At 43.6% G+C, this 15,882-nt stretch overlaps 1 protein-coding gene across 2 annotated transcripts in view; it reads right to left on the reverse strand.

Moving 5' to 3' along the window:
- Positions 1–15,882, reverse strand: part of PTPN14 (protein tyrosine phosphatase non-receptor type 14) — a 178,305-nt gene that overhangs the window by 101,350 nt on the left and 61,073 nt on the right. For both annotated transcript variants that reach the window (XM_004578645.4, XM_058669182.1), the window contains exon 2: positions 9,224–9,551. In XM_004578645.4, the coding sequence (XP_004578702.2) occupies positions 9,224–9,397 (174 nt within the window). In that variant the 5' untranslated portion in view covers positions 9,398–9,551. The remainder of the gene's footprint in view (positions 1–9,223; positions 9,552–15,882) is intronic.

The raw sequence follows: 15,882 nt of genomic DNA on the forward strand, positions 1-15,882 counted from the left end.
CAGGACTGAGCATATATCAAAGGATGAAACAGGGAAAACAGGAAATAAATTATTCCCCTGTAATCTCTATACCTAAAAACCAGAGACATGAAGCTTAATTTTAATATTTTAATCACAGGTGTCACATATTCTTTTTTTTTTAGACTTTTTAAAATTGATTACATTGCATTATCTGACACAGTTTTATAGGTACTGGGATTCCTCCCACCCCCTCTCAAAACCCTCCCCCCATGGTGGAGTCCTCCACCTTGTTGCATTATCACAGTTCAAATTCAGTTGAGATTCTTTCATTGCAAGCATCTACTAAGCATAGAGTCCAGCATCTCACTGTCCAGATGAGTTCAATGGTTTCTTGGGGAGACCTTGTCTGGTCTGAAGTTAGAGCTGGCAGAGTATCATCCTGATCAATTAAAAGCCCTGTCATATCAGTAACAATTTATAATGTTATGGAATTAATTGACATAGTATTGAGTAACCAATATGTTAAAAAAAAATGCAAGTTCTTAACCACATCCTGTGACTTCTTCATTGACATTTCAATTTTAGTTTATATACAACTGGGTTCTATACACCTTAAAATGGCTATAGATTACTATTCAGCTGTCTCGTGTCTATTTTAATTTTAGTATTTAGCAGTTTATAGCTTTGAAGCATGATTTTGCTGAACCTGGCTGTTTCTCGGGTAGTCTAACTCTATAACTCTCACAAGACATGTGTCAACAGTTTAGGTGAACAGTTTTAGGAGGGGTGTGCAGAGAAATCTTCAATACCCCAGTGAGGAGTGACTAATCTTTGTGTCCAGGTGTCACATTCTTTAAAAGACATATATATGCGTGTGTGTATATGTATATTCTATTTCAAAAGATAGAATATATATTTTATTTCAAAAGATAAAATATATATATTCTATTTCTAAAGACAGAATATATATATATTTCATTTCTAAAGACAGAAATTCTCTTTATATTTTAATCTGTATATACTGTCCTTCTAAAGATGTATGATTTGAGAAGCATACAAAAGGAGAGAAAAGAGAGAGATCTTCTATCTATCCATTGGGTCAATCTGCAAATGGCCACAGTGGTGAAGGTAGGCCAGGTTGAAGTCAGGAGTCGGTGGCGGGGCCTAACGAGGTGGGCCATCTACTTTCCCAGGCTGATAGCAGAACTCTGGATGGGATGCAGAGCAGCAAGAACCTGAAGCAGTGCCCTGCAGGCAACAGCTTTACCCACTATGCTGCAGCACCCACCCCTCAGTAGACCCTTTGTGGATTCTTTTCATTCTCTACAGGAAAACATATATTCTATATGACCCATATAAATGTGGGTCACTAAGCTGTAAAACAAAGAATTTCATTAATATCTCAGAGGCCAAGGTATGAAGGATTCTAACAAATGATATATTCCTAAAGTCAGTAACAAGAAAATCAAACCCTAGAACTACCTTAAAGTAATTTTCTCTTTGAAGGTGCAAAATGCACATTAAGATTGTCCTTTATAATTTCTAGCCATTATAGAAAAGAATAAAATGTGGAAAACTCCTATTGTAATATCTTTGGATAAAACAGCTTTTAGTGATGATATGAAACTGGGGTCATGGTACAGCAGCATAAGCTGCCATCCACCACACCTGTCCCCACCTGGGCACTGCTTTAAGCCCTGACTGCTCCACTTCCAAACCAAAAGCAGCTGAAAGTGGCCCAAGCCCTTAGGGCCCTGCCACCCACATGGGAAACTTGGATGGAGTTCCTGTCTCCTGGCTTGAGTGTGGCCCAGCCTGGGCTACTGTGGCCATTGGGGACTGAACCTACTGATGGAAGTTCTCTGTCTTTCCCGCTCCCTCTGTAATTCTGCCTTTCAAATAAGTAAAACTTAGAAAAACAAAACAAAAAAAGACACAATAGAAGTTGTGTAAGAGGAAACCACCCTGTTTTTCCTAGGCTCCTTGAAAAAACTGGGCTCTTAGTTTCGCCTGAGGAGAGACCCCCCATCCAGTGGTGCTCCAAATCACTGTTTTTCAGCTTGCTGGATCACCTGCTGAAAGAGATGCTCTCCACCTCAAAAGAGTTTAGCAATGAAGTGGAGCAATAAAGCCATCTGAAAGGGGCACAAGCAAACTTGCAAAAGGGTAAAATGATGCTCCAGCTCTGCAAGTCCTGCAGCAACCATGTCTGGATGGATCAGGCAAGGAGCCACCCTTACCAGGGAGGCTGCACAAACTTCTCCAAATCGAACTCTCCCAGTAACAAATCAAAGTTGTTACTTGACCATCTCCATTTCACAGATGAGATAGGTACACTAAAAAGCCAAATTCAAAACTCTCACAATTTGGTTCAACTTCACCTCTCCAGCCACTAAATTCTGCTGCCTTTCCATGTATATACTTTTAAAATACGCAAACAAGCCATGATTTTAACTGCCTCTCTCTTAACCTAGACTGGACCTGCAAAGTGAAATGGGATTCCAGATATTCTATCTACTCTAAACACAGAATAGCTCCATTTTGTACATCAAAGTTCCACCTAAAGCCTTTATTTGCATAAGAAAGAAAGGGTTAAATCCACTAACCAAATATACGGTAACTAATCAGAATTCTGTTTTTCTAGGCTCCCTATATTCTTTTAAATATTTATTAATTTTCATAGGACAGGCAGATATACAGAGAGAAGGAGAGATCGAAAGATCTTCCATCTGCTGGTTCACTCCCCAAGTAGCCACAAAGGCCGGAGCTGTGTTGATCCAAAGCCAGGAACCAGGAGCCTCTTCCAGGTATCTCATGTGGGTGCAGGGTCCCAAGCCCTTGGGCCATCCTCAACTGCTTTCCCAGGCCACAAGTAGGGAGCTGGGTGGGAAGCCAGGCTGCCAGGATTAGAACCGGCATTCATATGGGATCCTGGCTCCCTATATTTCTTATTTATTTCCTTAACAGATTTTAAGAATAAACAGATTTATTCCTTAACAGAACTCCCAGCTAGAAAATTACACCTGAATTTTTACCTTGTGCGAAAAAAAGAGTTTTTCCCCTAAGGAAGCATCTTACTGCTTTGGGACAGGATTCCATTACGTGCACTGGCATCACTGTTCCCCCTGTCCCTCCCCCTTTCCTGCTATCATTTCTTTTCAGAATACATAAGGTGACCCTGCCATGTTCCTCCCTGAAGCCTTTGATAATGTCCCATATCATAGCAGGGTCTGATTCTAAAACAATCCAACACAGTACTTAGGAGAAGGCAAACATAACTGGGAACAGCGTGAAATTTTTTTTAACCACACAACTTAGGACAGTGCTTCTGAAAGCAGCTACTAGGGTCCCCATTCCTTCACCACACACCTCTGAGAGCTAACATGAAGGCCAAAACCTACCACAGCTTAAAGCAGCTACATGTGGCAGCCCAGTGATTGATGTCCCCATCTCAAATGGGGACAGTGAGAGCACCCATCTCAGAGATGTGCCAGGAGAATTAAGTCAACAGCTACCAGGTCAGCATATCCAGGCCAGAGACTTGTAACACTACAAAATCTGAAACGTTCTGAGTGCCAACAAACACAAAGTAGAGCTTTCCATGCCATCAAGCATTGTTTAGGCACAAAATTATTTAAGATATTGCATAGGGCCCAGCGCATTAGCCTAGCGGATAAAGTCCTCACCTTGCATGTGCCAGGATCCCATATGGGCGACAGTTCTAATCCCAGCAGCCCCACTTCCTATCTAACTCCCTGCTGGTGGCCTGGGTAAGCATTCAAAGATAGCCTAAAGCCTTGGGACCCTGCACTCACGTGGGAGACCCAGAAGAGGCTCCTGGCTCCTGGCTTCGTATTGGCTCAGTTCCAGCCATTGTAACTGCTTGGGGAATGAATCAACAGATGGAAGATCTTTCTCTCTGTCTCTCCTCCTTTCTATATATCTGACTTTACAGTGAAATTAAATAAATCTTAAAATATATATGGCATAAAGTTATAAAATTGTATGTATAAACAACACATGAAACCAAAATGAACTTCATGTTCAGACATGGGTCCCATTCTCAAAATACCTCATCATATCTACACAAACACTTCAACATTTGAACCACTTCTGGATTTCCAGATAAGGGGCGTTGAGCTGAAAACTGCTCAGCACAGAAATCTTCACTTTAAATGATGACAACTGTTTTAATTCTTCTTTGTGACCTATTTCACAGATCCTGCCCTACAGTATTTAATCCCATTCGGCCACCCCCCTAGTAGCATCAAAAGCACTGTCCAGCCAGTCTGCACATCTCCAGTTTCTATCACCATCCCCACCAACAGTCCTCCGCACGGAGAGATGGGGCGGAAGAAGCCCACGTTCTTTCCTGTTTTTGCACCAGGGCATAAGAGGCTCCCTTTCCTTCTTCCTTATTTTCGCTTTTCTCAAAAATCAAGGGTTTCTGAAAGCAGGAGCCCTTTCTCAGGCAGTCCCCCAGAGCCAGATTGTGTGTGATAACGACGTGATCTGGCCTGGGCTCTTCTACGTCCAAGTGAAACAGCAGCACATGGGTGCATTCAAAACAGAATCGATCCTGACAAAGTCTGCTGGTCACCTACACACTGCAGCACACCTGTCCAAAAGCACAGAATGTGCAAGCCCAAGCACAAGCCCTGACACAAAATATCAACTTCGGGTGATACCATGTCAATGTCGGCTCATTAATAATAAAAATCCAGCTACTATGGGAGAGATGCTAACAGAGGGAGAGGGATGTACTTATGCGCAAATCGGGGCATATGGGAAACCAGTATAATTTCCTCTCAATTTTGCTATGAGAAAGAAAGAAAAAGAAAAACTTCCAAATCAATCTACTTTTAAGTTATCTGACAAAGGTACATCAAAGTTACTTTTAGAACTGGCATTGTAGTACAGTGGCCTGAGCATGCTACTGCAATGACGAATCCCCTATTAGAATGCCAGACTGGGCTCTGGCTGCTCCACTTCCAGCTGTGCTCCCCACTAAAGAGCCTTGGAAAGCAGCAGAAAACGGTCCAAATACCTGAGCACATGAAACCCATGCAGAAGACCCAAATGGAGATCCTGGCCCCTCACTTCAGCCTGGGCCAGTTCCAACCGACTCAGCATTTGCAGAGTGAACCAATGGCAGGACGCACTTAATCTCTGTCTCCTTCTGTCTCCCTGTCTCTTTCTCCCACCTTCCTGCCTTTCCTTTCTTTCCCCAACCTTGCCTTTCAAATAAAACAAAATGTACCTTTTAAAAATATATATTGTTAAATATACCATATATCCTTTCCTAATATAAAGCGATTATAAGATTTAGGATACATCTAAACTGCTTCTAATACAAAAGCCAAATACCATCTTCTAGTTTTCAAGTCTTCCTAAGGGCTAAATATTTTGTAATTGATTCTTACCTTCACTTACAAAATGTCATCAAATATACTTGGAAAACGGTCCAAATGCGAAGTTAAAGTGTGAGGAACTGACCCTGCATTTCACCTCCCTACTGCTGCTTCTGAGGAAGGTATGAGAACATGAAGAGCAAAATATGCAATCACACACCACATCCTGTATTTAAGAATACCTACAAGATGGATTCACAAAGGTCACACCTGCACCCAAGGGTATCTGTCACCCAAGGAAAGCAGAGTTCTACAAGAAAGTGGATGCAACACTAGCCCATGTTTAAAGCAAAAACAAACAAACAAAAAACAAAGTAAAATAACCAGCATCTAGCAGACAGCTAACCTGTGCAATAGCACGTCAATCAAACAGCAAGACACACTTGACAACAGAACCTGGCCTGCCCTGCCCTGCCCTCTCTGGCAATGTGCTTGTGGGATAATCTGGGATTGACTTTTGCCCTCTCAGAGAAAGCAACAATCATCTCCTGGAAGTAATTATTACTTTCTTCAGACACCACCCACCTTTCACCATAAATTCTGGCTTTACCTGGCGATTTACAACCAGGGCCGCTCAACCCCCAAGAAGGGAGGGGACTGTTTTTCACACCGTTGGATCACTGAAAACTCAAGCTAGCATGCCCTTTCGCCTTTTTCCTTAGGTGTTGTACTCCATGGCATATTTCAAATCTGTTCAGAGCGAAATCTTGTTAACCTTTCATGGAAGCCGCTTTCCCTAGCTGGAGCATTGTGGGCCGAGCCGCACGCTGCACAGCTCGATGGTGAGCCACTGCCCCCACAATGTGTCTGCGTTCGGAGTTAGCACAGATCCCCTTTAGTCGTCACATGTCTATGTAAATACTAGATCCCTCTATAATACTGTGCTGTAGGCAGAAATGCATCCTAGTTAGATGAAGTTTAATAAGTACTGAAACAGGGCCAATGCAGTTCAACATTGTATCCAAAAAATTGCTTCTTAAAACTTAAACTTGAACATTTACAAATTATCAGATACAGCGCTACATACTTCCACGGAGTGTCTATTCCAGCATTTCTAACATCCATGTAAGGTGCCATCATTCCCATTTCACAGGCGAGAAAACTAATGCCCAGGGAATTTAGAAACTTTTCCAAGGTCACCCAACTACTGTGGTCAGGAAACCACACATCTGAACCAAGTGTAAGACGCGAAAGCCAACCTTTCACAATCACTCTACCACATGCTACACTGCCTGGCATGCATGTGAAGAACCCTAATGCGGGTAACGGAAGCGCTCCAAAGTTAAACCATTGCACAGCATTTTAAATATTCTACAACTACAGTTTTGTAAGAATTAGTTAAGTTCGATGTCCAGGAAATCTATGGTATTAAAGGTTCTCCGTTATGCCCCATGGCTCTCCACGCATGCATGTGCTTGAGTGGGTAAATGTTTGACACAGTAAGTAAGACCCATATCAGAGCATCTGGGCTCACGTCCCAGCTCTGCTAACGCACACTGTGACAGGTGGCACTTGACTGCTCACACACATCACTCTGCCACTTGTGCAGGTGACCTAATTCAAGTTCCAGGCTCCTGACTTTGGCCTGGCATAGTAAGGGAATTTAGGATGCTTCTTTCTTCACTTTTCTTCCTCTTCCTCCCCATCCCTTCCCCCTTTCCTCTCCCTTCCTCCCTTTCTCCATTTCAAATTAACAAGTGAATAATTTTGTCCACAATTTTTTTTAAAGTTTAAACTTAGAAAAACTTTGGGGAGGCTGAAGTGCTAGAAATGCACAAAACAGAGCCAGCTATCAATACATTGCAACCACTCGCATTTGTTGTTTTGCCCAGCTACTGAGCTGTACACACTGTTGCCCTGTAGAGCCTCCTGCACAGAAAAATAGCTGCGACTAGGCACACAAAGGCAGCAGAAGACGGACACACTTAGAGTAAAGCAGTCCTCCCAGAGGTAGGTCAGGGAATACTCGACCCTTTCTGCAGGTGCAGACTACAGTCACTTCGAACACTTCTTTGCCATCTGAGAGAGACCAGGCAAAGCTCACTTGGGTCATCTGAGAGTCCAGAACTGAGGGCAGCTTCACGGGTTTTTCTCTTCTCCTGAGTTTCTGAGGGTTACCATGATTTAGTTCCAGCAGCATTCAACCATTACACCCTAGGCGCCCATCTACAAACTGTCATGTGGCTCTCACGATGCCAATGCTTATGCACAGGTTTCTCACAGAAGTCTCTCGTCCAGAGCAGCTACAAGACTGAAAAAAAAGCACGGGGGACGTGGTGATGGCTCAACTGGCTGATCGTCTACCTTACAGCACACTGGCATCCCATCTGGGTGCAGATTCAGGTCCCAGTTACCCCACTTCCCATCAAGCTCCTTGTTTATGGCCTGGAAAAATAGTGGAGGATGGCACATGGCCTGTGGTCATGTACCTATGTGAGACACCTAGAAGAAGCTCCTGACTCCTGGCTTTGGATCAGCTCAGCTCACACCACAGCAGACATTTGGAGAGTAAATCTGTAGATGAAAGATCTCACTTTCCTTTTTTCATTTTTTAAAAAATACTTTGTTGGACCCAACATAATTATAAAAAATACTTTATTTTTTATTGCAAAGACAGATCTACAGAGAGAAGGAGATACAGAGAAAGATTTCCCGTTCTTTGGCTCACTCCCCAAGTGGCCAAAAGGGCTAATACTGAGTTGATCTGAAGTCAGAAGCCAGGAGCCAGGAGCCTCTTCCATGTCTCCCACTTGGGTGCAAGGTTCCAAGGCTTTGGGCCATCCTCTAATGCTTTCCCAGGCCACAATCAGGGAGCAGGATGAGAATGAGAACAGCCGGGACAGACCGGTACCTAGATGGGATCCTGGCAACTGCAAGGCCACTGAGCCATCGTGCTGGACTTCTTTTTTTTTTTTTTTTTTGAAGATTTATTTTGTTTGGGAGGTGAGAGGGAAGGCAGATTTACAGGGAGGACAGAGAGAATGATCTACCATCCACCAATCACTCCCCATCAGGCCGCAACAGCCAGATCTAAACTGATCTGAAACCAGGAGCTCCCTCGAGGTCTCACACACGGGTGCAGGGTCCCAAGCACTTGCGCCATTCTCCACTGCTTTCCCAGGCCATAAACATGATGTTAATGGAACTAGATCAGCTGGGATACAAACCGGTGCCCACATGGGATCTCAGTGCTTGCAAGACGAGGATTTAGCTATTGAGCCATCGTCTCCTCTCTATATCTCTGTCTTTCCAACATAAATAGACAGAAAAAAGCAGAACTTTCTTTACACAAACTACACAGCCATGGAGTCTCTTCTCAGGATTGACAGTATGCCCAGCTAAGTGCCAGCTTGGTCGCAGAATGCCCATGGGCCTGTCCCAAACAAGATGCTGAAGAAGAGGGGGCCACGAGGCAGCCACAATGAAGCCCAACTCCGGCCTGGCAAACTCCCACAAAATGCTGCCGTGGGCACACCCACTTCCAGCGGTTTTCTCTTCTGGGAAAATTTAGCAACAAACCAACAAAAAGCAGCTACTGCCATGCCACTTAAGGATGCTGTCTCCTTGAAACTCAGGTGGAACATCAAAATACCAACTACAGGTGTGACTGCTCTGAAGAGAAGAAAACTATCCTGGGGAGAAGTGGTTTCCACGCCCCCAGGTCCTCCTCCCAGCAGGGAACCAAGAGGACCTGCCACCCCAGCAAGCTCCAGGTAGTATCTGCACTTCTCCATCCACTGCCCAATCACAGGACCCTCATGAATCCAGGGTTGAGACTGAAGAACGAGGCAGGTACAAGAAACCAGACCAGCAGTTCATCCGGGTCATTCTTCCTCATGGATCTCTCTTACCTCCCGCAACTCCAGCCTCTGGGCCACAGCCTCCAGGCACTCCTGCCCCGTACTTTCCACTGATAGCGTGCACTCGATAACATTGCTGTCTAGCAGGCGGATCCGGGTGACGAAGCAGTTCTTGCTCAGGACATTGTAGCGCCGAGTCCGGCGGAGCTTCAGGCCGAAAGGCATGGCTCTGTGGCCCTTGGATGCTGCCTTTCTATCCTGGCCCACGTGCCCCTGGGCTGACCTTAACAGGTTTGTGGCAGAGTGATCGCACTATCACCTCTGCTCCTCCAGGTATGGAATAAGGCGTCCATGCCCAGCGTGGTCCTCCGGAAGATGGCTGCAAATGGAAAAGAGCACAGTTAAGGGCTGGAAGGGAAATTAGTGACAGCATAATACACATTCTGTACACACACAGGCTCAGCCCCCTGACTGGTGCGTGGTCAAATTCAAGCACCTGCAAGCCTGAGAAGTCCATGCATTTTATCACATAAGAATAACATTGAAAAAGCCAGCTTACACTTAAAGAAATGGAGGCTCAGAGAGATTCGATAACTTATCACTGGATGCACAGCATAAACAGAAAGTCAGAATGCAAATCAAGGCCCATACAACTTGATGCCATGTACTTTATGAGGGTACTTTTAAAAGTTCACTGAACTAGAATTAAAGCACATGTCTGTTCTGTTGAAAAGCATTTTGCAGCTCACATTTTTTTCATAATACAACTTCCCATGAACTTTTGAAGTCCCTGAGATACACAGATTCAGAAGTTTTTAAAGATTTATTTACGGAGTCAGAACAACGGCTCAACTGACTAATCCTTCGCCTCGAAGCTCAGCATCCCATAAAGGTGCTGGTTCTTGTTCTAGATGACACACTTTCCCAATGGCCTGGGAAAAGCAGTAGAGGATGGTCCAAAGCCTTGGGACCCTGCACCCATGTGAGAGACCAGAGAAGCTCCTATCTTCAGATCAGCTGAGCTCCAACCATTGTAGCCATCTAGGAGTGAACCAGCAGATGGAAGATCTTTCTTTCTCTCCTTCTTTCGGTAAACCTACCGTTCCAATGAAAATAAGTAAATCTTACCCCCCAAAAAGTTCATAGTATAATAAAAAGATTTACTGATTGATTTATTTGAAAATCAGAGTTACAGAATGATTGGGAGGAGCGGGTTCAAAGTGGGGAGGGAGAGAGAGCTCTCTCATCTGCAGGACTGCTTCCCTGAAGGTCACAACAGCCAAGGCCGTGCCAGGCTGGAACCAGGAGCCAGGCATATCACCCTGTTCTTCCAGGTGAGTGGCAGGGGCCCAAATGCTTGGGCCATCTTCTGTAACTTTCCCCAGGCCATTAGCAGGGAGAAGGGTTGGAAGTGGAGCAGCTGGGACAAGAACTGGTGACCCTTTGGGATGCCATCATCAAAGGCTTTATTTACTTTGTCATAATACAAGCCCCCAACTGTCTTGCACCAAAATAAACTAGTTTTTAATTTAATTTTCCAGGAACTTTTCAAAGTACCATTTTACCGTCTGCTCAAAATGTACTAGCAGAACTCAGCATGGAAGTGTATATTCTGTCATTTCAATCTCATGAACAATGAATGCTGTAGCATAGACTGTCCTGTTTTTTCTTCTACCAGTGAAAAAAGCGAGGTTCTGTGAATCCAAGTGCCTCTCTTTCTTGTTGCTCCTCACATTCTGCAACACTACCTCTTTTTACTTCTTTTACTATCATTAACCTTCATTTTTAGCTTGCTTTTATCTTAATTTTAATACTTATTTACAGTGAATGACAATAAATGGTAGGAATATATATGGAATACAGTCAATTATTTTTAATTTTTTTAAATAAAACATATAATCTGGTACTGCACTGAAAGTCACAATTCTCTTTTTTCTAATACACATTTGGACAATCAGATGTAGGAAACCACCCTACCACGCTCTTTTATAAGATGCCTTGTGTAAAAAAAAAAAAAACCCTATCACCAAATTACAGATCATGCGACTTAGCAGCAGCAGACTTTCAAGCACCCTGATGTCCCACCAAAGGAAGATGATGACATTACTGCCACGGAGAATGCAAGAGAAAAACAACACATGTAGCTTTACCAGTCCATCCTGAGCCAGCAATGCTCCTGCTGGGAGTTCACAAGACTCACTGTGCATAGAAGCCAACAACATCCCAAAAACTTACCGAAACTCCATTCTCCATCAGGCCTAAAGGACCATCTCTTGCTCATCTGATTGCTTTCTAACCTGTGCTCCTAACTCTGGCAGATCCACACAGGCATTCTCACCCTCACCCCTCTGCCCATGAAGTATCATCCTTTAGTTTTCTAGCACTTGGAGGGCAAACGGGAGTAACTATGACCTGTAGGAATTTTAAAATTAATAAACAGAAGGGCTTCAATATTTACAAGCCACTCCCTGGCGTACGCTAGGCCTCACGGTGGTTGTCAGGGCATAACCGTACAACACGGCAAAACACACAGCCCAGACTCTCACAGCAGGCCTTTAATATTTGCCCTGGGCACATTCCTTAACATGACAGGTATGTGTTTTATGATGGCTTAAAATACATATGCTAGAAAGTTGGGTTTGCTAAAATATCTTAACATTTCTAAATCACTATGTTGGCAGAGTATCATGTTTACCTCCAAGGGATGCCAACCTGATCTCTGGATATGTACAAAAACGTGGAGGGATCCACCTCAAATAAAGCTGCAGCAGCAGCCACTGGGAACCCAAAATTCAAACACACAGCCTTCAGTGTTTACACTCCCAAATTTCCCTCAACTTACAGAAGCACAGGGCAGAAGGGATCAAGATTCACACCCAACATGAGCCAGAGAATCCCAAACAGAAAAATATTTGCTCTATGGGCACAAGCCATATTTCTAATCTTGGGCCAGGCACTTGACATTTGGGTGTGTCTCACCTTAAACACTTGAAAGAATGTGGCTGGCTTGGTACATGTTCATCACAGCACAAACAACTTCTACTGCCTGTTCCACGGGGCACTATTCACAATGCACAGCCAGTGAAATAACAAGTCAACTGCACAATGCACACAGATTCCACAGCAAATAAAAACACAGAAACAAAAAAGCTCAGCTATAGTATGATCTCAGGGCTACTGAGTAATCCTAATTGGTACACTTGATGTGGCTTTATACTGTTTTCGCATTCCACAACAGCCTGATGTTATTTTTGCAAGTAAATGTAAAGTTCTATTGTTCCTCGGCCTCCTCCAGGGATTGATTCTAGGATCCCATACATGCACCAATAAGTACATATACAAGTCCAGGCTCAAAGCAAATAGGATAAAATCTTAACAGCATTTCAGTTGAGAAAGTAGAGCTACAGATATTCACAGTACTATGCTTTTAGCTTTCCTGTACGCCTCAAAAGTTTTAAGACAGGCAGGCATTGTGGCATGATAGGCTAGGTCATCACCTGGGATGACAGTGTCCCATACCACAGTGCCTGGGATAGAGACGTGGTTCCATTTCCAATCCAGCTCCCTGCTAATGTGCCTGGAAAGCAGCAGACACTTGGGCTCAGCTATCAAATGAGAGACCCAGATGGAGTTCCTTGTCCCTGCCTTTGGCCTGGCCCAGCCTTGTTAGTTGCAAGCATTTGTGCAGGGAAGAACCAGTGGACAAAAGAGCTTGTTCACTTCCTCTGTCTCCCACCTGACACCCACACTACTCTCCCACTCTCACACTTCATCAGTCGGTGAAGAACTACACAGAAACCCCACCCCCACCCCACACATATCTGTCACTCTTTCAAGTAAATAATTAAAAATTCATAAATGATACTAGTCTAATACTTTAAAAATGTTAAAAAGAAGGCAACCTTCACCACAGGCACTAAACATGCTCACATCTACTCCTTAAGACTCAGTTTCAACATGCCTCCCTCTTTTCTGGGCTGTCTTGAATCTTTCCCATCAAAAGGAATCTCTATTTTATTTGAACTCCCACAATCACCAGTGCTTACCTTAATGCACCAATCTGTTTAAAATATTAGTACACTTGGACTCTGTACCCCTCTAGAGCTACAAAGATGTCTCTTCTACATCTAACACACACACGCGCGCACGCTAACTAAACTAAAATCACATGACATTTATACCACTGCCTGCACAGCCACAGAGTTGTGCATCTGAAAAAAACTATCAGGTACTCCTTTAAAACTTCTCTACCCTTCAAAAAGTACTACACCTAAATTATCCCAGGCAAAGAATCTGTTTGATTCTAACCTGTAATGATAGGGTTAGAGAAGATCTCTTGTCTCTCTCAGTTTTATGATTTCAATAGTCTATAAATTACCCACCATTCTTAAGTTCTTAAGGAATCCATACTTATGTGTCACAATTCCACCTTTTAAATATCCACCCAGACACACAGTTCTATCTCAGACACAACCCCTGGTAGATGTTAAGCCCAAATCCTGTACTTCAATAGCAATACCAAGGTGTAACTGTTGCTTAGATCTATCTAAGGAAGTTGAAGCTTTTTTTTTAAGATAAGTGATAAAAATAACAATGCTAACTTATGACTTGTTTTTCAAGACAAATAGTAGCATATTCTAATTTCAAAACAATCCAATCATCTTTTGTCCTGGGTGCATCCTTGAAAGACAGTGGCGTTAGATAAAGGAGTTAGGCTCTAACCCTTTAGTAAGCAGAGTCAATGGAAACACAAGACCATAGGACCCTGCCACAGACTCTCTGAACTGGCTTCTGGGCCTCCGTCATACCAAAGCCCTCAGATGTGGAAAGCTGAAGCCTGGACAGAGGAAAGATGCTGTCTGGAGTGGAGTGGAGAACCTTTTAGAAGGTTCTGTCCAGAAAGACAAAAGATGGACGTTTACTGCGAGGGACAGGAATAGGCACACTCCTGTAGGCATGAGTTTGGCCATTACCAGTGGACTGGCTTCAACAACAACTACTGACCCCTCCAGAAGGCTAATTTGGAAATCAATGTGAACACATTTTCCACATTCCTTTCCCAGCACCCTCACAAAGTATGCAAAGGGCTGCTAAGCAGGTGTGCTAGTTACTGAGTACCCTACCAGCTGGTATGGAGAAAAGTGTTTTTCAAGAGAAAAGAAGGAAAAGCAAAGAATATCAAGTTTGATATAAAGCTAAGACTATCCCCTGGGAAAATGGATCAAGCCACGCATGCTTCCCTAAACTCTGACACTTGAAGCAAAAACAGAGACAGCAGATTAAATGTGCCTTCCTGAGTGGCATAGGAGACTCCAGCAGTCCTTTTAGTCTAGGCAATGACAACATGCATAACATCTAGTATCACCAATTGTTCCTCTGATCTAAGGGTAAATTGACCCCAAATATGGTCTCAGAATCCCCATGGCTGTGTGTCTGCTATGGCTGGCACATCACAGGTTTTTTTCACACTACAGAAACTCCTGAAGATGTCTTAGCCATGATTAGCATCCCAAAGCCAAAGATCTGTGTCATATTCAGTTTCATTGTCTCCTCCCACCATAAACATGGCTCTGGATGTGGTGGACAGCATGAAGATGAACGAGAAAACAAACCTGGAAATGGTGGGGCAGGAGCCCCCAGGGTGGCTTCCACGATTCTTCACACCATTTGAGGAATCTCAAGTCTCAGATAAGCCTAAACCTGGGGTCTTAAGTGAGGGTTAAACTATGAGAGTGAAGGTACTGAGCTCACTTGTACAACTGGGGAGCAACAGAACCCAGATTTCCAAAAGAACACCCTCACTACCAAGTTCCCCTTTCCAGCCTTTGATGTGTCTTTGATGTGTCTAACATGAGGGGAAAGGCAGAAGACCAGATACGGCAGACACCATGCAAGTGCACACACACACGTGCACACACACACACACACACACACACACGGAACTATTAACTCTATTTTTTTAAAGATTTATTTTATTTTTATTACAAAGTCAGATATACTGAGAGGAGGATACAGAGGAAGTGGAGCTGCCGGGATTAGAACCAGCGCCCATATGGGATTCCAGCGCATTCAAGGCGAGGACCTTAGCCACTAGGCCACGCCGCCGGGCCCAACTCTGTTTTTTTTTTAAAGTATTTCGACATGCCTTGACCACTGAGAGCGGTGTTTGGGATATTTGTTCTGTAAACAACACACTTGAAAAGCCTTTTATAGAAAAAGCTACAATAGAAAAGGACCTACAGCTTCAAAAATGTTGCTTCGCATTCCTCTCACAAAGATCCAATGAGCATCCCAGAAGCTCTCATACCTTACATTTTCTTTTTTAACTATGAGCTGTGGGTTTTTGGTATTTCATACTCTTGTTTTTAGTCATGAGGAAGAAAAGCCTGTAAAAACCTTTAAAATTGAAAGCATAAAGCGAAGAGTGTTCTCCCAGGCTTCAAAAGAACGGTTGGGTAAGAGAGGAAACCTTTAAAACACTGGGTAACACGTGGCACACTCTTCTACACACATCAACCAAACATAGTTCAACTCTCTCTACCGAATAACCTGCCCAGTCTTTCAGGAAATGAAAAACAGAAGCTGAAATGAAAATGTTGTGTATGATCGTCATGCCTTCTCTTTATTTCCTGCTGCTCTGTTACACTGTGCTTGACTTTTTCCCCTCCCTAATGTTCAGTTCCGAAATCACCAGGACACACTGCTCTTTA

The sequence above is a fragment of the Ochotona princeps genome, chromosome 10, assembly GCF_030435755.1.
Source record: "Ochotona princeps isolate mOchPri1 chromosome 10, mOchPri1.hap1, whole genome shotgun sequence".
Classification (NCBI taxonomy): Eukaryota; Metazoa; Chordata; class Mammalia; order Lagomorpha; family Ochotonidae; genus Ochotona; species Ochotona princeps.